Source organism: Micropterus dolomieu, linkage group LG01 (genome assembly GCF_021292245.1).
Source record: "Micropterus dolomieu isolate WLL.071019.BEF.003 ecotype Adirondacks linkage group LG01, ASM2129224v1, whole genome shotgun sequence".
NCBI classification, from domain to species: Eukaryota; Metazoa; Chordata; class Actinopteri; order Centrarchiformes; family Centrarchidae; genus Micropterus; species Micropterus dolomieu.
Window position 1 is genome coordinate 47,533,289 of NC_060150.1, and position 24,214 is coordinate 47,557,502.

Here is a 24,214-nt window from a genome sequence, read left to right on the forward strand (position 1 = left end):
ACATCTTTTATGGTTGTCTTTTGTGGATTGTCGTGCATCAGTTCTACGTGAATACATATTTTTAAAATGGTTTGATGTTTAGTTGAGTTTTTTTCTCACCGTCTTCCTGTGCAGATGGCGTTTGCTCACACACCATCGGCTGACTTTCACGTCTTTTATTTATTTATTTAATTTTAACAAGACATGGTATCAATCAATCAATAAAGTCTTATTTTAATATTTTATGTCAAATCCGCTTCATAACGTTAAACCCGAGTCATGAGGATTCACCAGCATTTGTTCATGTGAAGTAAAGTTTGGGGGTGAATAACAACACACAGGGAGAAACCATGTGACAAACAGCTTTAATGTTTACATCTAAAGATACAAAACATACAGGCCACAGCTTCAGTTAAAGCTACAGACATGTTCCTTTCAAATAAAGAAAAAGAAAGAGATGAAGTCTTTACTCGTATAACAAATCTTTAGTTTCAGATCAAAGCTGACGGAAGCCGGAAACAACTGACGCCATCGAGCGAGATTGTGTTTAATGTGTTAACGCCGAAAGTTAATCTATGCTGATGACTTGTGACTCTTCACCTAGCAAGTTGTGATTTACGTTGTTTGTTTTTTACTTTGCACCTCCCAGCAGTGTTTGCATGAATAAAATCACTTCAATCACAGCCTTTTCCTGTTATAAATAAGTCCTGAGGTTGAATTTGAAGGCTCGTCATGTTGTGCACACTGATTTAAAACTAGTTGCAGAAAGTTGTTGCTTCGATTTTATAGTTCTGGCCATCATTTCAACTTTTACTGCTTTTGTTTCTTTCATTATTTTAACTTGAGTATTATGTCATTACAACTGACAGAAATGATGGACCAAACTACTTAATTATCTTTTAGTATACAATTTCAAAACATTGAGATTGTGTGGTGGAGAATCAGAAGTGAACCTGCAGTGTGTGAACGTTTATCTCCTGAAACAGAGAGATAACTGTCGTACCAATCCTTCTGTCTGGCCAGCGATCAGTAACAGAACAGCTGTCGAGATCCAGCTGCTGTCAGAAACATCTAAATCTTTCTTAGAGTCGGTTTGAAGCGTCATGAAACGCTGCCGGTGCGTGGCCGCCGACTCAACACACAGAGGATGTTTTTAGAAATTAAAGGTGACACACATCAAATTTAGACTTTTCAGCCTGAAGAGGAGAAAACACAGGAGAGTTGGTGACGCTCTGCTGTGTGTCGGCTTTAAAGGCTGCGTGTGACGTCGTTATTAAAGTCAACACGTTTCACCCTGCAGGGAAATATCACAGCTAGGACGTGACGAAGCTGCTGAACAGCCCCGACCGGCTGGGAGTGTGTCAGTATCTGCCCTGCACGCCCAGCTCGGTCTCGGCGGCGCGTTCAATTTGCTCGTGGACTTGTCGAACTTCCTGCTGGGTCAGAGTTCGCTCCATGTGGCGATAGATGATGCGGTAACACTGACTCCGCCTACCGGTCCTGAGAGAAAGAGAGAGAGAAAGAGAGAGAGAGAGAGGGGAGATGTTAGGGTCTCTATTATATTTACAGTCTGTAATATTAATATAGGGCAGTATTTATTGTTTGTGGCGGGGCCCCGCCCTCCACGCCAGCCACCACAGGCCCCTCCTCCTCTAACCCCAAACTCTTTCTCTCTTGCCCTTTTCTGTCTTTTAATATCTCCTCCTCTTCTCTTACTTTCCTCCCCCTGTTCCTGTGTCGTCCTCCCATTCTCCCTCCATATGCATATCATGTCCTCTCCCCCTTTTCCTTTCCTTGTGTCCTCTTCCTCCTTCCTTTTCTCCTCTCAATATCCTTTTCTTCTTGTCTCCTTCCTCCCCTCCCCTTTATCATTATATCCTCCTCTTTTAATCTACTGCTCATCGCCCTCTTCTATTGTACACCTTCCTTCTCCTCCTTTCCTCCTTTCATTTTCCCATCCTCTCCTCTTCTCCTCCTCCTCTTTTCCTCCCTTCATCATCCTCTCTTGTTTTCCTCCTGCTGTTTCCTCCGCTCCTTCACGACTTCTACTCCTCCATCCTTCATTCCTACACTCCTTTTCTTCTCCTCCTTCCACCCTTTAATAGACTCCTCCTCCTCCTCCTCCTCCCTTCATCATCCTCTCTCATTTTCCCTCATGTTTCCTCCTCTCCTTCCCATCTTCTCCTTCTTCTCTTCCATCCTCCATTCCTAAACTCCTTTTCTTCTCTTCCTTTCATCCTCTAATTCCCTCCTCCTCCTTTCCTCCCTTCATCATCCTCTCGTTTTCCTCCTCCTGTTCTCTTCCTCTCCCTATCATTTGTTCCTCCTCATGTTTCCTCCTCTCCTTCCCTTCTCCTCCTCTATTCCTCCCTTCATCATCCTCTCGTTTTCCTCCTCCTGTTCTCTTCCTCTCCCTATCATTTGTTCCTTCTCATGTTTCCTCCTCTCCTTCCTTTCTTCTCCTTTTCCATCCTCCATTCCTACACTCCTTTTCTTCTCTTCCTTTCATCCTCCAATACCCTCCTCCTCCTCCTGCAGTAGACAAAGTGACATACAGGGCAATAAAACAGAGTTACAATAACTAAATACACAATACTCTCTCTCAGGAGTTTGTGAATAATTGAACATCAGTACATTTGGTGGAAATGTCAGAGAGAGAGAGAGACACACACACAACAAACACAACTACACATCATATTTGTGTACACACACAATACACACACTCAGAGTGAATGTGATAGACTGTGTCGTTGATGAATAATTGATGTCTCCATTATCCAGCCCACATAGCTGGAGGGGCGGGGGGGTCAATACAGTGACACCTATAACACGCACACACACACACACACACACACACACGCCGCAAAGTAAACAACAATATGTACGATGAATATCTCATATAATAATAATATATATTTTGCAAATTAATATCTTTAGTTAGTTAGTTCTGTTTATTCATCATTTAGGCCATCGATAGAAATTTAATTGGTAACTATTCTGATAATCAATAAATAAATAAATCAATAAAATGGCAAATATTCTCCCAAAAGCATGAAATAATTTTCCTTCTCATATGTGAAAGTGAACTAAAAACCTTTGGGGTTTTGGACACCACAGGTGTTGTCGAACAATCTTCTGACATTTTATAGCCAAAACAACGAATCAGTAAAAATAATGTGCAGATTAATCAATAATGAAAACAAGTTTCAGCCTCTGTATTAGTTCAGTGTGTAGTTTCCCTCACTTCTGAGTGTACGCAAAAAAAACCTAAATCACAAAAAACAGAATGTCATTATATCCTCCTCTTCTAACCTAAGATTTGGCGACCTAAGGACCTCTGACATTTTGCAGATGATGTGGCTCTGTTAGTTCAGTCAAACCATGACTTCTGGTGCATGCTGGGAAAGTTTTATGAGACTCCTTCCAACTCTGAGGCAACAGTCCTGTCAACACATTCTCTCTCCCAACTTGTCACATATGGATGCTGGTCAAGACCCCTTGGCGTCGCCTTTTAACACCCTGGGTACCCTTTAGGATCGTTTTTGGACGTGTAGGGCTCAACAGTCAAGTTACAACTTTCAAAATAAAACTAGTTCTTACCACAGTAAAATGTCACAGTTTGGTTAGATTTAGGAAAAGATCATGGTTTGACTTAAAATAACTACGTTACTTAGGTGACTTAAGCTACATACGTTAGCTTCACTAAAAACCGGTCTGGTTACACTTTCAAAATAAAAGCACTTGTGAAAACGTTGTGAAAAGTCGCAATTTGGTTAGGTTTAGACAATAAAACTTCTTAGTTAGGTTTAGGAAAAGATGGTTTGGTTAAGTTAAGTAACTTATATAACATACGTAACTGAAATAAAAAACATTCGATGTTCACTTATTCTTCCACACAGGAAACGAACACCGGTCTCCTGAGTGAAAGTCTGGTTTCTGGCCTAATGCTGTGAAACGTCGCAATTTGATTAGGTATAGGAAAATGTCATGGTTAAAAACCCTAACTTACGGAAGTAGGTTATGCAATTTACTTAACCTACATAACTTCACTAAAAAAATATCAATGTAGACTTCTTGTTTCACATGGGTAACAAACACTGGCTTCCTGGACGAAAGTCTGGTTTCTGGCCTACCATCCACACCAACCATGGCTTTTAGTGTTCAGAAATGAGGCTACAGGGTTTCCCCCAGTGCTTTCAACTATAAAGCTAAGGGGCTCCCAAATATGTTTCAATATGCAGTGTCCGGTTACACTTTCAAAATAAAAGCACTTGTTAACGTTGTGAAAAGTCGCAATTTGGTTAGGTTTAGACAATAAAACTTCTTAGTTAGGTTTAGGAAAAGATGGTTTGGTTAAGTTAAGTAACTTGTATAACTTGCGTAACTGAAATAAAAAATTCAATGTTGACTTTTTGTTTCACACAGGAAACGAACACCAGTCTTCTGGTTGAAAGTCCAGTTTCTGGCCCACTCGTCCTCCCCAACCACCTTATAATTCTGACTTTTCTGTTAGATATCCTACACCCACCTTTAGCGTTCATAAATGACACTATGGGCTTCCCCCAGGGTGTTGAAATATGATGCCACCGCATCTTCACCGTGCGTTCATATGTGACGACTTGGGAGTGAGAACGGGTTGGTACTGTACAGAGAAACAAAGCATCGCTCTCTTCTGGTTAAGAATGAGCAGAAACATTCATTGAAGTCTCCGTCTTACTAGATTTCTTTTTAATATCTTTTTAAAACATGCGGCTATTGTAGCCTCTGTAAACACCAAATGCATCACTTCCTGTTTGCAAAAGCTTAAATCACAGCTGTATTTCAGGAATCACACGAATTTAATTCAAAAAAAGTTAGAGATGATAAAAACATGTCGCGCCGCTGCGTTTGATGTATCTGTGATGGAGCTTTGGGATTTTACATGTGAGAGACAAAACTCATTAGCATGCAGCAACACCTTTTAAAAGAAACAGCTTTAATGTGCTTCTCTAAAGGGAAACAGAAAGTGTACCGCTGTGTGTGTGTGAGTGTGAAAGAAATATAAACATAGACAGTGGGGGATTTTCATCCCGAGCAATTAAGATTCTATGAATAACTCACTGCACCAATTAAAACAAAACTGAGACACATAAGCTTGACAACTTATTTTCTGTTCTGTCGTACACACATCTAACTTTAACCAGCGCTTTGTGTAAATGTGTGTGCGGTTTCTCACAGAGGGAGTTCGGCAGGTTTCATTGTGACTGCTTGGATATTTCTATTTTAATCACAGGATTGGATCATTTGACTGTTTCAAGCTGAGTGGATCGTCACACGCACGCACACGGTCGGGGAAATACATCTGTTGCACATGAACATTCACGTGCAGTAATTATAATTAACTTCCATATCAGGCTTTAATTAAACGTGCTGCAAACCAACAAACACAGGCTTAAAGTGATTCCAGTGAACTGTTTGCTTCCTTTGTTTCAGCACCGGCGCAGTCCAAGGCCTGATAATTACCAAAGATATTATACTTAACTCAGTACATTTACTCAAGTACTGTACTTAGATTTGAGGGACCTGTACTTTACTTAAGTATTTTCTTTTCATGACACTTTCTACTCCTACTGAAACTCAGAGGGAAATATTTATGTGACAGCTTCAGAAGTTACTTTAAAGAACAGGTTATACAGTTGAAATGATTTGTTGTTTATAGGACCCATTTTAAGATTATTTTATTTGCTTTTAAATGTCTTAATGGTCTTGCCCCACCCTACATCTCTGAGCTGCTACACCCCTACGGACCCACCCGTTCTCTCAGGTCAGCCGATGAACTGTGCCCAAAACAAAGCACGAGCTCAAAGGGGACCGAGCTTTTGCTGTTGCAGCTCCTAAACAGTGCAACGATCTCCCTCTGCACGTTAGACAGGCATCTTCACTGTCTGTTTCCCATCTCTTTCCTGGGCCTTTGAAAACTGAAGTTGACCTTCTTTTTTGATTTTACTGAATTTATTGTTTTATTGTAGGGTTGTTATTGTTTTTACTTCATCGTGTGAGCTATAGTGTCTTTTATTTATTTTTCTGTACAGCACTTTGTGTCCACGTTGGATGTTTAAAGTGCTCTATAAATAAATTTTCTTTGAGTTGATTTGATGGTTCCAGCTTCACATATGTGAAGATTTGCTGCTATTCCTCTTTAATAATGTTAATATTTACTGATAACATTGAGGTTTGGACTTTTGGTTGGACAAAATAAAAATTGTGAAGGCATCACTTTGGGCAACTGTGATGACCTTTTTTATAATCCATAATCAGCAGATGAATTTCTACTGAAAATAATAATTAGCTGCTGTTTGATACTAAACAGTTCAGAATAAGCTCCAGCATGACAACTACTGCAGCAACAACCGACTTTACATTAATGGTGAGGAATAATAATCTGATACAGGAACATTTTACTGCTTTAATACTTTTACTTTTTGGAATCTGAATACTTCATCAGCCCCTGATAATAATGAGTTGCTTTATTGTGAAATCAAATCGAGTTTATGGACACTGTGAAAACTACAGTTGTTTCTTGGGTTTCAATTAAAGGAGAATGATTAAGAATAACACCTGCACACTGACCCAAAAGTCAAATAATGTTTCAGCAAATGTATTAAGAGCTGGTCAGAACACTTAACACTTGCAACTGTAAAACAAATTGGATAAAGAAGTATTTTTGTGACAGTTTTACTACCTGGTACTTTTATTTAACAACAATCCAAACCAGCAGGTAGTAGTGAAATGCAGATATTTAATGTTACTTCATATAAATGTAGCTAACATTAACACATTATTACAGCGTCATCTTTTCCTCCGCTCGCTTTCGCCGTCACCTACTGCCGCCTGTCACGTAGCCATCCGTTGAAGAAGGAGCAGAGGACGCTCGCTAAGCTTTGTTAACTCCCACATTTCTGAGTTCAACATGACGTTATGAATAAACTTCTAGATAATGGATTATTTATTATTTGCCCCAGCTCTACTCATTCTCTCCATTAAACAGTGTTAAGCTCAGCATTTAAAACAGGTGAGTGTGCACAGGTTCCAATAACCAAAGGTGTGTTTAATAAATTAAAACAATAAGAGTTATGCAGCTGTGTTTATTGATAAAAGAAACATTGGTGTAACCTTTGGGTGCAGTGGAAACGCAGACAACAAACGGGCTGAAGGAACCTTTTAGTTGCTGTGAGACTAAAAGTCCTGGGTGCTTTGGTTGGAAACGTAGTTTAAATGTTCACCGTGATCATGTTTATCTGCAAGCTGGCGGCTCTAAAAACTGAAGGGACGAGCTGAAAAATGTCAGAAATCAAAAGTATACACCAGCTGCAGGTAAACGGAAGGGAATATTAATGTTTGTTTAAATGAATTTCCCCGTTAATTTTTTAATAAAAAGTGCAAAAACTGTTTTTTAAAAACTCTTAGTTACTTTCTTTCCGATTTCCTCTTACCTTTCTATTATGTGAGACATATTCTGACCTTGTTTTATCAAGTTTTCAAGTGAGGGGACATTAGATGAGCCAAAACTTGTGCTTCTCTTAAAAACAATTCCTCTGTATTTTGCAGTTCATCACTTGTTATGATCCTTTAAAATCAAAACCATTTATGAGTTTCAGTGTTTTGTCCTTGTTGTTGGTTGTGTTGAATGAAAAAGTTGGCATCAGATTCATAATCTCGATAACTTTTTCTTTGATCAGAAAGTTCTTGATTTAAGTCAATTTAACCAATTTCAGACACTATTTTGTTGCTGCTTCTGGTTGTATTTGGTAAATAATAAGGGGAACGTGTTTATATCCTATAAATGTAGACCACTCCACGCCCTATAATTTAAATACATGTTCATTCATGTTAACAGTAATAATAAGAAGGAAACAGGAAGTCTCGACAGGTCAGAGGAGGACAGACATCATGGCCGACAGCATCACGGCCAAAACAATCTTTTAAAAAAAGAAAAACACGATCGATTTGATGTCAGACTTCAGCAGATGGTGGGATGGAGAGATAAAGGGATGAAGACGAGGCTGAGCTTCAAAGAGGAGTGTAAGGTTTCATTCAGAGAGGGGAGGGGGGGGGGGGGATCAGTGGATGATGATGGACAAGCTTGAAAGCGGAGTGTTGGGTTTCAATGAGACGGAGAGAAAAAGTGTGTATGAGAGGGAGAGGGTGAGCGAGGTGAGAGATAAAGAGAGGGATCGATAGACAGAAGGAGGTGAAGATGAGAGGAAACTCCAGCAGCTGCCAACGCCCTTGAAAGCACCGTGTTGCCTTCACATGAAGAGGGGGAAACTGGGAGATCCAATAAAGCCCAGAGGAAACAAGGAGAGAAAGGCTTCTTTGCCTCTCTCCTCTTTCTCCCCCCTCTGATCTTCATCATCCCCCGTTTTGATGCCGTCGTCACTTCTGCTTTTCTTGTTCCTGCCGCGGAGAGACACAAACCACCCGGAGTTTTCTCCGTCTTCCTCGATCGTATTTTATTCTTATCTTTATTCAAATCGCAGCGTGTGACCACAAGCAGACCTGAGAGCAGCAGGAAGAGAAGGATAACTGAATACTTCAACAGCGTGAGTCAGCTAGACGTATGCTGTCCGCTGCCCTCTCTGAGGTTGTCGCTGGTGGTCACAAGTGTGCTCTCGTGATGTCACGGTGTACCTGGAGTGCACTACTACATCACCGCAGCGAGATGAGGAGTTAAAAACAATGTTGTCAAATGTCGCAATTTGGCAGGGTTTCGGCACCAAAACTACTTGGTTAGGTTTAGGAAAAGGTCATGGTTTGGATCCAAAAACTAACCTACGTAACTTCACTAAAAGGATTAAATGTTGACTTTTTGTTTCACACGGGAAACAAAACACCGGTCTCCTGGACGAAAGTCCTGTTTCTGGTCTCTCGTCAACCCCAACAGGGCTTCCTCCAGTGCTTTACAAGCTGACGCCAACGGTCTTGACCATGCGTCCATATGTGACAACATTGGATTTAGAACGGGTTGGTAAACCCATAGAGAACGTTTATCGTCTCTGCAGCTCTACGCAACTTTTTATTTATTTTTTAATTTATTCTACCTTTATTTAACCAGAAAAATCTCTTTTCCAAGAGCGTCCTGGCCAAGACGGGCAGCAGCACAATTAACAAGGCTGCAGACATTAAAACGTGTAACATGAATATAAAACATATCAAATTTACAATGGGAATAAATAATACGTTACAAGGTCATAAAATATCAAAATAAATATGCAATGGTTAGACTTTCCATAAATATTTACCAACATTTTACCTCCAGCCAGTGTGTACAGCCTCCATGTCATTTAAAAGTACTTTAAAAGCAACAAGTAAAACCGGCTCATGAAGATTCAGGACATTTTGCAGCTGATTCCAAGCGCAGGGGGCCACATACTGAAACACCCCTTTTCCCAATTCAGTCCGGACTTGAGGGACAGATAAGACAATATCTTCCTGTGCCTTTAGCTGCTAGTTTTGGTTTTGCCTCTCATTTCCTGTCTGGATCATTCTCAGTGCCTTCCTCAACCTTGTGAAACCTGATAAAGCCGCCGTCCAGCAGCAAAGAGCAGCCAGACACACTCAGAGAGCAGCTGGTGGACACGGTGGAGCTTTTAGCAGCTAACGAGCCAGATGTTTCCCTCAGGAGGTGGTGGAGACCAAACACAGAGCTAACAGAGAGAGACTCACCAGGTGACACAAACACGTCTCACCATGAACCATCATGTTGCTCTGTAGCTGCTTCAAGATATTATAATTCTGGTGAGTTAAAAAGACAAAAAAACTAAACAAACACGGCAGAAAATGACTAAATAGCTAAAGTGAAATTCGACTGTGTTGAAGGGAGGAGGGAGATAAACTGATTTGTCTCAACAAGATGAGACAAATGAAACCTGGATTTGAGACAATTGAACCCTTTCAAGGGATTTAATTTAGATGAGTTATTGCGGGACGTCATATGACGTATAAAACGCGACAGACACATTGACTTTACCTCCTTTTCTTCTGCAGCCTCCCTCCCTCACCAGATTACATAAATAGATTAAAGTCCATATTCCCGCTTCTGTCTCCGGTGTTTATCTGGAGGAAGAAAGAAGCCTGACCCCCTCCTTCAAAGCACCTCCCATCCTTTTCTCTCTCTCTCTCTCTCTCACTTCATCCCCTCCACCGAGCCAGAAAAAAGCTGAAATCAATTAGTATTCTGTTAAGTGGCTGTGATGTGTCTGTGTGAATCGTGAGGCTCTCTCCTCTCGTTAATCTCAACACTCAGATCCTCCCTAATTGGGACGGACAGTCAGATGGAGGACGGGAAGAAAACCAGAGGGCAGGAAGGAAGAGGAGCTTTGAAGCGCCGACAGAGAACACAAACACGCTCCGAAGGAAACGTAACGCGGCTAAACGCACAACATTCATGAGATCGTATGAATAAATGTTGCTGGTAGGAATATTAATGAGCTCAGCTGTCATCTGTGCTGGTGGAAAAAGCTTCGGTGACAAAGCTGCCAGAGACAAAGCAGTTCATTATTTGTAAAAGAAAAAACATTTACAGCATAAACGTCACACGAGGCGACCTCGCGTGACTCTGAAATAAACGCAGAGGAGGATATTTAAAGGGAGATTCCACCTGGTAGATTTGTAGAAAAGCCTGAGGTGTTTCCCCCTCTCATCAAGTTCTGCTCTACTTCAGCACTTCCTACAGCTCCCAGAATGCCTTGTGCCCAACACGGGAATACGTGTTGTTACTCACCTAAAGGGGAGGAGTGTATGAGAACAGGTTTGGGAGTCTTCTGACAATCTTCAGCACATTTAGTCAGTCAGTCGGGGAGTCTGTCATCTCGCAGTTTCAAGAATGAACCCAAATTCAACTGCAGCACGATATTACCTCCCATGTTAATGTTTGTTGTGCTGCCACCTCTAAAGGATGAAGACGGGTGGCGTATGATAGAAACCGAGAACATCCGCGTAAGATCAAACCCCGGAACTTACCTCAGGAGAACGGCGCTCGAGTCCCACGTGAGACCAAGTAAATGCTGAGTTATTTGGAGTTTTAGCATAACTGATTTACTTACTCTAACCTAAACAACGACGTCTTCCTAAACCTAACCAAACTGCGACCGTTTCACAACGTTAACCACGTGTTTAATTTCATGGTCCCATGACGGGAAGCGCTCATATGTGTCATGTGTTGGGAGGCCTACACGAGTTTGTTTCCCTACATCTTGTCTTTCAGGTTTTGCTTTGCCCCCATCGGTCTGAGCAATACAGCATTTAGTTTCCAAACCATTTCTAATCTAACAACTAAAACTAACCACTTGGCTCTCAAGAGGCGGCATTCTAGATTTCAAGATTTCTAGACCGTCCTCTGAAGAAGAACAACATAATGTTCGAGCGCCTTAGTGGCCGTCCTATTTATGACGTTACAGCTATAGAGCGACAAAGTGGAGCGGACACGTGTTAAGAAAACATCCAGAGACTAACAAAAGGTTTTTATTTCCTTTACCATGACCACGATTTATTCCTGAACCATTTCTTAACCATGATAAAGATCCCCTAACAGCAGTGTTATCACAGCATAAACTTATAAGATGTATTGTTCAACTGTGGTTTGTAGCTGTTTAGGAGATCAAGAAACTCTGAGGGCATGGACGGACAACGTATTTTGTCGTTACATTTGTGGAATATTAACCAGTTGAATATCAACCTTCAAACACAACAACAAAGTCCGTCATTGAAAGAATTCTGTTTTGGTCTTACGAGTTAATGGTCAGTAATTCTTCTTGGGGTTTACTGTCGGGTGTCATGCAGATATTCAGGACGTAATCAGTGCAAAGTTGCGATCACAAAACCCTCCACAACCCTGCAGGGATGGAGTTTCCTTTCTTCCTGATGCATTTCTGCCTGGATGATTGTTGAGCGTCTAGAAACAAATCCCCCTAAACATTTACTGTTCAGTTTTTGGATCAAGAAACTTTAAATGGAGCCAAAACAACTGTTTTTGCTCTAATGTGGACGATTAAATTCTTTTTCTTCTTCTAGTAGTATCAACGTGTGTCCGTTAATGTCCTGGGAATAACGGTAGTATGTGAATATGTGTGCTGCTGGATTTCTTCTTATGGGTGGAAAATAAAATAAATGCATAAATAAAAAATCACGGGCGGCGGATGTGCAAACGCCCGCCAGCTTCTGAAGCCGGCCTTTTAGTCTGCGGAGTGAAGACAGAGCTCTTCTCTCCCTCGGTTGTTTATTTGGCCTTTTTTTGTGAGGAGAGAAGGCACGGCGGCCTGGTGGGAGCTGCCTGTGATCTATTAATACATCTGCATACATTAGTCAGAGCCGCGCTCTAGCAGTTAGCCGGCTGTGCAGCTCTGGCTCTAGTCCGGAAAATCCAGCAGGATTCTGTCCACAATCTGGCGTTTGTCGAAGGGAAACGGTGACTCTGCTGCTCCCTCAAGAGAAAGCCGTCTCATCTTAACAACCCCTCCACGGCGAGGTCAGAGGTCACGGTCCGGGCAGGCTTGAGGGTTTGAACGCAGGCTGTTCAGTCACAGCTGTGACCAGTTTCCTGACATGTGCTTATCCCTTCAATAAACGCGTGTCGTCACATAACCAGAACCTGTTGCAGCCGCTGAGGCTGGCTGTTGTCCACGGCAAACTGAAACTAGTTTGTTTCCAGTGTTGGTCAATAACACGTTGCTGTAATGTCGTTACTTTCCCCAGTATCTTGTGTAAGGAAATAACATTTCCAAAACAGTGATGATATTAGTTACTATTCCAGGTAATGCTGCATTACTGCATTAACAGAACGCCACTTGTTGTGTTGTCCTTGACGTGTATGCATGACGTCATAGGACAATACCACCGATAACAGGGCAGTTCAAGTTGAGAAGCCGGACCTTCTGTTGTTCAAGTTAGCTGACGACGAGCTGTGTGCTGCAGCTCACCGTTTCTCCATCTGTGTTTTTGAGGGCGTGTCGGAGTAGCCGCTTGGCGAGCGTTATATGAGGTGCATTTAGCTTTCATCCCTGGGAAGCGGCTGGACTACAAACGAGCTGTTGTCAGGCAGTTCAGAGCAGAGTTTTCTGTGGGAGATGGGAACTCCCTTTGGGCTTTTTCACTTTGCAAACCTGTTACATGCACAAAAAAGAGAGATAACTCAATAAAGAAGAGGGGAAAAGCCAAAAAGAAGAATACCAGCTCTTTAACTTAAACCCCAATCTTTTCCTTAACCTAACCAAGTAACTCTATAGCCTAATGCTAAGCTAACATGTACATTTATTTTGAAAGTCTAACCATTGCATATTTATTGTTGCTAAATTGACCGTGGAGCCCTAAATGTAAGAAAACTATGCTAACGATAATTGAAATGCGACACAAGTGTCCATGTGACACATATTGAACCCAGGTGACCCGTCCACCATTGTGTCTTAACCCCTCGTTGCTCCAGAGGCGTGCGACCTCTGACATGAATAGCAATTGTAAGTCGCTCTGGATAAAAGCGTCACTTAAATTAATTGGTAAAATGTTATCTCGTGGTTTTCCATCAACTGTGTCTGAGCAAATGAAATGTAGGTTGGCTGCAGTGCCCAGTCTGACCCAAGAAACTACTTTCAGACTGTAAAAAACAGCTGATCAGAGGAGTTCTTGGTTCATTCTCATCAGCGATTTATCAAACTTTTCTAAGTTTCTATGTTCCAGTTTTCTTTGCTAAATGTTGAGAAGAAGGGAGGATGGAGAAACAGACGAGGGGAAGGAGGAGATGGCGGTACAGAAACAGAGAGAATACAGTGTGAGATAAAAAGGATGGAAGGAAAGAGGGATGGACGGACGCCTCCCTCATGTTTCCCTCTCTCTGGGCTTCCTGTGAATTATTAACAGGACTGTCGCTGTAGTGGAGAAGCCTGTCTGTCACAGGAGGTAAGAACAGACACACAGAGGCTGAAGGCTCATCACCTTATCAATGTTTCAATTAGCAGAGGAGCCAGTCTCAGCTCATTAATTATTCGTGAGGCTGGAACCTGATTGGTGATCACAGATTACTACAAAGTTCTTTCTTGAACTTCAACATGGTTATTTTCATTTGTCACCTTCTTTTATTCCTACCGTCCTGTTTTCTTTCTCATCTTAAATCATTTCATCTTTTTTCATCCACTCTTCCCTTTCTCCTTAATCCATCCCTCTTTTTCTTTCTTCTCTTCCTCATTGTTTTCCTTTTTACTCCTTTTCCCCCCCTACCTCTATGTCTTTCCTTCTCCCAGCCCTTTCCCCTCTTTACTTCTTTTTCTCTCCATCTTTATTACTTCCTCCAACCTGTTCCTTTCCTCGTATTGCTCTTTCTTCCCTCCTTTAATACCTTCCCTTTTACTTCTCCTCTCCTTCTTTTATGCTCTCTTTCCCCTCTCAATTTCTTCTTCTCTTCTACTCTTCTCGTCCTGCATCTCTGCTTTTTACCCTTTTTTCTTACGTTGTCTTTCCCTTTTAATTCATCTTTTATCCCTCCTCATTCTTCTGTCAATATTTCCGTCCCCTTCTTCCATCTCCATCTCCGTCCTACTTTTTGTCCTGCTTACTCCCTTTTCCCCATTCCATGTCCTTCCTTTTGTTTCTTCCTTACCTTCTCCCATCGTCCTTTAATTACTCTCATTTTACTGTTCCCTTCCAACACATTCTCACTCACAACTCTTATGGACGCACATCTGGACGTTTTTTGCTATGTAGGGCTCATCAGTCAAGTCAAGCAAGAATAAATATGTTACATCCAGTTAGACTATGAAAATAAAACTAGCGATTAGTGTTGACGTTTGGTTAGATTTAGGCAACAAAACTACTTAGTTAGCATTACGAAAAGGTCATGGTTTGGGTTAAAATAACTACGTTACTTACGCGACTTAAGCTACGTAAATTAAGTAACGTTAATTACGTAACTTACTAGAAAATATTCAATGTTGACTTTTTGTTTCAAACAATAAATGAACACTAGTCTCATGAGTGAAAGTCTGGTTTCTGAGGTGGTTGGGGTGGATGGAGGGCCAGAACCTGGACTTTGAACCAGGAGACCGGGGTTTATGTCCCATGTGAAATAAAATGTCAACATTAAAAATTAATTAAGTTACGCAAGTTACATTGTGACGTTAAGTTAACTTACTTGTTAACTTACCAACATAGTTATTTTAACCAAACCCATGATCTTTTCCTAACCCTAACCAAGTACTTTTAGTGCCTAAACTGAACCAAATTGCAACGTTTCACGACTTTAATAACGTGCCGTTTCAAACACTAGCGTTTTATTTTGAAAGTGTAACCGGACGTTGCTTATTTATTGTTGCTAAGGTGAGAATGTGTTGAGGTAACTTAAGTAACGTTACTTTTATGCATTTTACATTTAGCTGACGTTTTTATCCAAAGCGACTTACAATTGCTATTCATGTCAGAGGTCGCACGCCTCTGGAGCAACGAGGCGTTAAGTGTCTTGCTCAGGGACACAATGGTGGACGGGTCACAGTGGGGGATTGAACCTGGGTCTTTCACACCAATGTGCATGTGTCTTATCCATTGCGCCATCACCACCCCTACTTATGCAACTTCACTAAAAACTTTCAATGGTGACTTTTTGTTTCACACAGGAACTGAACACCGGGTGAACATCTGGTTTCTGACCTAACATTGTGAAACGTCACAATTTGGTTAGATTTAGGAAAAGGTCATTATACGGGTTAAAAAAACGTAACTTACGTATGTTACATTATGATACCTACATAACTTACATAGCTTGCGTAACCTACGTAACTCACCTAAAAACAATAATGTTGACTTTATGTTTCACAAGGGAAACGAACACCGGTCCCCTCGTACTGTAATTTACACCAGCTTTTAGCAATAGGACTAAAGGGGTTCCCAGTGCGTTTGACGCCAAGGGGTCTTGACCAAGTGTCTATATGTGACGACTTGGGAGTGAGAACGTTTTGACCCTTCATTTCCCTGCACTCTTTTTGCCTCCTTCGTTTATTTTCTTTCATTCTTTTATCCCCATTTTCTCGCCTTCATGTTTTCCGTCTTCCAGCCCTCCTGCCATATCTGTCCTTACTTCCCGATTACATCTTTCCTTCTGTCTCTCGTGGTCGGACACAATCTGAAATGTCATCGTGACACTGATCAGTGAACAGTCTGTGTGCCTTTTCGCCAGCCTGAGTGTGTGTGTCTATATATACTGTATATATACAGTGTGTGTGTCGCCTACTGTCCATCTGTTGTATCACCGGGAGACATGATGAGTGTTTACCGTGACTCACACACACACGCACTCCCCACCTCCTCCCGGTTCTCTCGATCCATCAATCAATTTATCAGAGCGACATGAATCATGAGGAATTTCATGCTGCTGAACAGAAAGCAGGATACAGATGTCTCTATGACTGTGTGTCAGCTCAGACACAGATTTGGAATAAAACTGGATCAGAGGCGCATCAGGAGGCATTTGTCCTGAAAGCTGTGATCTCTGACGTGGAAAATCTCAGCTCGCTCTGGTTCAGCCACGTCCGCCTGTGAAAGGCTTTAAAATTAAGCAACTGATCTCCAAACTGGTCTCATGCATGATGTCATTGGGAGCAACAGACTACATACCGCTCATGTGGCGGAGGGCGAGGTATTTCCGGTGTCCAGCATCTTGTTTGCAGCTTGAAAAGAGACATTTAAAATCTTTGGATGTGGTTTAGAAAGTGTTTGATTACGTTGAAGGGGATGGAGAGATCTACAGCTGGAGACTGTGTTAAGTTTTCAAACTAAGAGTGACGATGCATCACGTCGGGGTCGGGAGGAAACGATAAACAGAATTCACAATTCTAATCTTCTACAAGTCTGAATCGATTCGCAGATTCAAAAAACATTTTCTACCAGACTTTTAATTTTAGTTATGCTGACGGATTGAGAAAAGGTGGCGCTGTCTCGTGAGGTGCGGAGTTCATCAATGAAGGCGAGTTTTCGGGCATGTTGAAGACCTGTGGCTCTCTACGTCGTGGATCACCTTGGTGTTCCTGGTAAAAGCATTGCAGCAGAGCTTTGGAGCTCCAGAACAACATTGTCCAACTTCAGTTTCTGCAAAGGACATTTTAAGCCAAAGATGGTGTCAGAGGCAGGCAGGCGTCTAAGATGTCCGTGAAGGTTCTCAATCATCTAGGTCCTAGTTATCCAAGGAAGGTTCAGATCAACGGGCAACTGGACTTGATTGCAGGTACTTGAGGACGTTTCACCTCTCATCCAGGAGGCTTCTTCAGTTCTGACTGACTGACAGGGAGTCCCAGCATGCTGCTTGGTTCATTAGTGCTCCAAAAAATATTCTTAGGGAGCTTAATTGATGTGACAGGTAAAGGTAAGTCTAGGTGATCACTGACCTTCCAGCTCTGGTCATTTCTCTCATGTAACTGTCCTTGTTAAGGAGGCAACAGTTGGACGGGCTGGGGAGAGAGTAGCTCAGGCATCAGGCTGGCAGATATCAGTGTTCTTTGGGAATATGGCTGAGGTTGAGTCATACAAGAATGTTTACAAGAACTTACTGGCTCCACAGATTAGAGTACAACTCGTGGATAGTAATAGATTCAAGGTACAAGATGGTTCATAGCCATTATACAGCCTTTGTTCTACCCACACAACATATAATTAGTGTAGGCCTGTTTTAAAATATGGTAGGCTAACATATAAATTATTTATATACATATGCACGTACACACCTGGAACATTCAACGGTGTATTTTTTGAATCTGCATCTGAGGTGAATGTAAACAGCAGCAACCAGATGGTAATATGAAAGTCGTTTGAGCACCAAGTACCATCGACGTAAAACAGCTGATCTCATCTTGCCGGAGTTTTGCGCTCACAGCTCCGAACATGGACCAGCTGCCGAGCGATTGATTCACGCGTCATTCAGCCCCCCCCTGATAATGACCCGACAGAGGTTAAACAAGCTTCTTGGATGAGAGGCGAAACATCTTCAACCAAGTCCAGTTGCCCTTGATTTTTAACCTTCCTTGGCTACTGTAAGATGCTCTCAAATTACGGCAGCTCACAAATAATAAAAGCTCAGAACACCCTTTTTCCTGCTCTGTCTGTTCAGTAAGTGAGTTTAATCAAGAGCGGTTGGGTTAACCGTCACTTATTGTTTCATATTGCAGTTTCAGTGGACTTCAAATATCAGTAAATGGTTTGGCACACAGTCCACTGGAGTGAGATGATGAAAATAGAGCCCCCGTAAATTCAATTGAAGGGAAAATTGAGTTTGGATCGAATTCTGAGAGCGAGAAACTGATTGTGAGATTCACACCTCTAGTGACGTGCAGCAGGAGAGTGTGATTGATATGTGAGAGTCTGTGTTGGCCGCGCAGGGAGTAAGCTGGCATGTGAGTAGATGTTTCAATTAAAAGGTTAAACATCTTGATGATTTTGTGGATCCTTTGGAAAAACAATTCTTATTTATTGGTTTATTGTTTTGCCTTGAATATGTTTAAAACATTAACGACGGCTTGCGTGGAATTTGGGAAGGATTTTGAGCTTTTGCCAACTTCAGGGCTTTGTCGACCTTTAAAAACCAGCTTGAGTCAAACTTTGCACAGAAATGCAGAACCAAATATCGCCATGGGGACAGTCTCATTACCCATGATTCCTGGCCCTCACTAATGCAAATCCACTTGACATTAGTGGTGTGCGATTGGCTGTGCGGAGCATATGGGCTCCGTTACAGTACTACATAATTCATACGGCTGTTTAGCTTGACGGCCTCGCTGGCATTTCCTCTGCGCTAATTGCTCGTTAAGTGTTCCACTTGACCTTTAACTGGAGGATACATTTTGAAAGGTTTCGTTTTAGGGCATCTGTGTTTTTCGGTTGCCCTCTCAGTGTTAATCATTTAAAATCTGTCTAAGCTGTATTTCTCATCAGGTCCAACAGTATCTGCTTCCTGCTTCCGGCACAGATTAAAGAGATAGATGAGGACAAGGAGCTTTTTCCTGGTTGTTTCCACTAGATTATCGTCAGGTTCAAACTCCAGATGAATCTGAGAGGAAACTTAGGAAACAAAGCTGCTTTAAAGAAAGTCTGAAAGTGGTCTTGATTTGCCCTCTTGACTTCCGGTCTTGCAAGCTTTAAATGTCTCAACTCTGAAGGAAAACCCATCCAAAAAGGGATTTGAAATGTTCTTTCTCCAGGACTGAAATCAACATCGAAACTTCTGGCCAGTGCCAGGTCAGAGCAAAAGCAGTTTGGTGAACAAGTTTGAAGTCCTGTCAGACACCAAAACACTGTCCTCAAGACCAAAACACTGAATCGCTGAACAGGAGTTTATAATACCATGAGACTTTAAAACTCTGGAAACTTGTTTTAATTTTCTTATGATTTCTGTCTGAGTTGGTGCTTTGTAATTTATATTGTTCCTAATAAAGGTAACTAAATAAAATCCTTTTATCTTCCGTCTCAAAGACAGTGAGTTTAAACAGTAGAAATACAGCATTTACGTTATAAAGTAATCTACCAGGAATGCGCTCTTGCATATATTAGCTTGAGCAACATCTTCCTGGATGATGTGGCACTGCGTTGTGGCAAACAAATACAGGACTTTTATCCTGGATGCTGGAGTTTGTGTCCCGCATGAAACCAAACATTTTAACATTGTAAGTTACATTAAGAACTTAAAGGGAGAGTAAGGGATTCTGCAGAATAGAGCCCGACCAATATGGGATTTTTAAGCCCGATACCGATTTCAATAATTGAGGATTTTAAAATCCGGTAGCCGATATATCGGCCGATATTCTTTTTCCGAAGAAAGGCATAACATAAACAAAGATTATCCCTAACATTTGTTATGTTGAGACCTCACCAAGATACCAAGACATAATGCAGTTTAAAAATAAACTTTTATTGTTAAAAATATTGTTTTTATTAAAGTTTTGATAAATAAGAGTCAAATGTATAAAACTACAGAAAACATTTTCAAAATATCAGATTTTTTAAAAATTATAGAGTACTACTACCAATAGCGTGCGTATTGTAGGCACCAGCAAAACAGAAACTATAAAATATACCAATATAGTATTACTACTTAAAATAATAATAATAGCATAAATCATCTCTCGTGTCATTGCTTTCATAATAATAATGATAAACAGGGCTCTCCTACAGAGGAAAATGATCATTTCTGACACTCCGACTGTAACTAGAGACACTACAGTTTAATCGCTCATTAATCAATAAACACGGCATCAGCTTTGTGGCTAATTTAGCAACGGGCTGCGTTATCTGCCGTTGGCGATGTTAGAAAATATTTAGAAGTAATAGATTAGAGAGAAACGAGAGGACCGGTCGCTAGAACTGCCTCCAACGCCAGGTTACCGTAACCGTTACTGTAGAAGGAGGACTGTTATCAAACATATTATACACCCCTCCCTTCAGCTCCGCGCCCAAAATTTCAAATCTCTGAGGTTTCTCCAGCGTTGAAACTCCTTTGCCCAAGCTTGTTTATACTCTTCAGAGCTTTTCCTCTCGGCAACACCTCCGGGCAGCTATTTCGGATGAACAAGACCAGGCTCCTATCTAAATGAATGGGGAGAGAGCCAGACCTGCACTTATACAGGTCACCAGGACATAAAAACTGCACGAATAGAATCAGCAGTAACATCTGATAAAAATCGCTGAAAAAGACTTTGCCCCAAAATAAAGTTTAAAATGCGCATGCGCAGTAGAAGTATAATAAGTAACACGGACCCTTAAGACAGTGGAACCACACGAAATATGTTTCCCGCTTTCGGCTGTTAAAAGCAGACGATTGGCTTTATAGCAGGAGGGGCGGGATAACCGCCATCTTTGCCGTTACAGGCTTTCCCCATAGAGCTGTATTGACGATGTGATTGAGTGGCGCGTCTCCTATAAATTGTCTCTGATGACTTGCGGCAGCTAAGTGGCACCACTCAACAGACAGACAGGCAGACAAGCGCTCCGGGACTCAACGCCAGGCGCTCTATGGGCGGTAAACATGGCAACGGCTTCTGTGTATCACTGGGCGCAATCCCATGAAACTGTCGCGGTCGTTCTTGTCTCACGCACACGCCTGCAGTTTCCTGAAGAATATAACTGTTTGCTGCTGTCTCTTATTCATTTAAAATAATCTATTAACTTCAACTCGACTAATTTTAAAGTTAGTAGTTATATTATTTTGTTATAGACTGAATTATTTCATGTTGCACATTTAGCTGTTGAAGCTTGGGGAAAAAATATAATAAATATATATTTTTTAATTCAAATTAGTTATTGTCATGGTTGATGTTATTATTCTAGCTATTTTTATTATAGAGATGTGGTGATGGCCCAACGGATTAGACACCTGTCTTTGATTCCCACTGCGACGTAAGGTGTTGTCTCAGCTCGTGCTTTACCATCCATATGCTGTACTAGAGCCGCCACCAGTTTGATCTGCTTTTTTGTCCTTTGCCAGTCACATGCCTGTTTATGTCATTTTGAGAGTCACTGTCAATCAACCTATTCTATTGTTTAGGTATGACGACGTGTTGCACGGTGTCATTGACATGAAAGACGAGGTCGCTAACATCCATCTGAACACGGACTTAGCGTTTATATTGCTGCCTTTAAATGGACGTGGTGAGCTTGTAACTTTGAGTCGTCACTGACAACGGTCGTCCCCTTGTTGCATTTTCAAAATTGACTACTGATTTTCTGTTTGTTTTCTACATTTTAACGTCATGCCAGGAAAAATAATATGTTTGACAAAAAAACACCTGTGTACAATAAAACTCTTCATGAACACCACATTTCTGAGCCTAATGAATGCATTCTTCACGTCACTTGAAAGATTATAACTCCAGGGCCTTCTACAAATATGCAGAGCTCAATAAAGTTCAGAGAAAATACTATAAAGATAGGACCGCTCAATAGACTCCCTGAAACTCTCAGAATCTACAAACGTTTTCAGAGAGGAAACAGATTCTTTACATCACTTCTAAAAAAGTGACTTTCTGCAAACTAGGTTTTGTCCGCGGGCAGTGATGAAAATTTAACAACAAGACATGCAGCTGTAGGCCACACACACACATAAAGAACCAAGTAGAACTCAAAAACACAACACAGATTCGACCGGAGAGCTGCCGTTTAACACAGCAGCTGTCACTTCACATAGCAGTGGCTATAAGAGAGTACATATAAAACTATGCTGGCTTTGTCTCACACACACACACACACACACTCAGTGATTAATATTTAATTGGAAGGTGGCACTCCTGCAAATCAGTGGCAGCTACAGTTGACAGCTTGTTCTTTCTTTTGCTTTACTTCCCTAATCTGCCTCGACTCAACAAACAACTCACAACAACGTGACGCCGCACCAAAACGAAATGTAACTACACAATCTACCTTTAAGACATGTTTATGTTTTAATGTTGTTGTAAATGTCGAGACTGTAAGTTTAGCTCAGAACTCGACAAGAAGCTGCAGAAATGATGCCGTAGAAGTTTAAGGAGTAAACTTTTTTTATTTAATTTAAGATGAGAAGTCGTAGCTAAAGGAAGAAATAGAGGTGGTCTTTGTTCCAGATTGAAGCTGACGTTGCTTGTCGCTGTTTGTTTTCTGCTGGTGAAAATATCTGTTTCATGGTCATGTGGTTAAGAAAAAAGTTCCGCCACTATTGTTTCCAACAAAGAAGAACTCGAGGAACTGAGGAACTACATCCGTGTTTTGAGCAGTGGAACTAAATTTAGCTCAGGAACCATCAGGGCAAAGCTTGCAGCTCTGACCGGAGTGGCTTCCTCGTGTGTCAGAGAAGTCTCTCAGCTAGAGTCCTAATCAAGTCTCAAGTCTCTGAGCTAGAGTCCAAGTCAAGTCTCTGAGCTAGAGTCCAAGTCAAGTCTCTCAGCTAGAGTCCAAGTCAAGTCTCAAGTCTCTGAGCTAGAGTCCAAGTCAAGTATCAAGTCTCTGAGCTAGAGTCCAAGTCAAGTCTCTGAGCTAGAGTCCAAGTCAAGTCTCAAGTCTTTGAGCTAGAGTCCAAGTCAAGTATCAAGTCTCTGAGCTAGAGTCCAAGTCAAGTCTCTGAGCTAGAGTCCTAATCAAGTCTCAAGTCTCTGAGCTAGAGTCCAAGTCAAGTCTCAAGTCTCTGAGCTAGAGTCCAAGTCAAGTCTCAAGTCACTGAGCTAGAGTCCAAGTCAAGTCTCAAGTCTCTGAGCTAGAGTCCTAATCAAGTCTCAAGTCTCTGAGCAAGAGTCCAAGTCAAGTCTCAAGTCTCTGAGCTAGAGTCCAAGTCAAGTCTCAAGTCTCTGAGCTAGAGTCCTAATCAAGTCTCAAGTCTTTGAGCAAGAGTCCAAGTCAAGTCTCAAGTCTCTGAGCTAGAGTCCAAGTCAAGTCTCTGATTAGAGTCCAAGTCAAGTCTCAAGTCACTGAGCTAGAGTCCAAGTCAAGTATCAAGTCTCTGAGCTAGAGTCCTAATCAAGTCTCAAGTCTCTGAGCTAGAGTCCACGTCAAGTCTCAAGTCACTGAGCTAGAGTCCAAGTCAAGTCTCAAGTCACTGAGCTAGAGTCCAAGTCAAGTCTCAAGTCACTGAGCTAGAGTCCAAGTCAAGTCTCGAGTCTCTGAGCTAGAGTCCAAGTCAAGTCTCAAGTCTCTGAGCTAGAGTCCTAATCAAGTCTCAAGTCTCTGAGCTAGAGTCCAAGTCAAGTCTCAAGTCTTTGAGCTAGAGTCCAAGTCAAGTCTCAAGTCTCTAAGCTAGAGTCCAAGTCAAGTCTCAAGTCTTTGAGCTAGAGTCCAAGTCAAGTCTCTGAGCTAGAGTCCAAGTCAAGTCTCAAGTCTTTGAGCTAGAGTCCAAGTCAAGTCTCAAGTCTTTGAGCTAGAGTCCTAATCAAGTCTCAAGTCTCTGAGCTAGAGTCCAAGTCAAGTCTCAAGTCTCTGAGCTAGAGTTCTAATCAAGTCTCAAGTCTCTGAGCTAGAGTCCAAGTCAAGTCTCAAGTCTCTGAGCTAGAGTCCAAGTCTCAAGTCTCTCAGCTAGAGTCCAAGTCAAGTCTCAAGTCTCTGAGCTAGAGTCCTAATCAAGTCTCAAGTCTTTGAGCTAGAGTCCAAGTCAAGTCTCAAGTCTCTGAGCTAGAGTCCAAGTCTCAAGTCTCTCAGCTAGAGTCCAAGTCAAGTATCAAGTCTCTGAGCTAGAGTCCAAGTCAAGTCTCAAGTCTCTGAGCTATAGACCAAGTCA

General features: G+C 41.6%; 1 protein-coding gene across 2 annotated transcripts in view; it reads right to left on the bottom strand.

Moving 5' to 3' along the window:
* Positions 1-328: 328 nt before the first annotated feature.
* The window catches only part of fars2 (phenylalanyl-tRNA synthetase 2, mitochondrial), a 186,880-nt gene continuing 162,994 nt past the window's right edge, over positions 329-24,214 (bottom strand). For both annotated transcript variants that reach the window (XM_046044746.1, XM_046044739.1), the window contains one exon: positions 329-1,479. In XM_046044746.1, the coding sequence (XP_045900702.1) occupies positions 1,341-1,479 (139 nt within the window). In that variant the 3' untranslated portion in view covers positions 329-1,340. The remainder of the gene's footprint in view (positions 1,480-24,214) is intronic.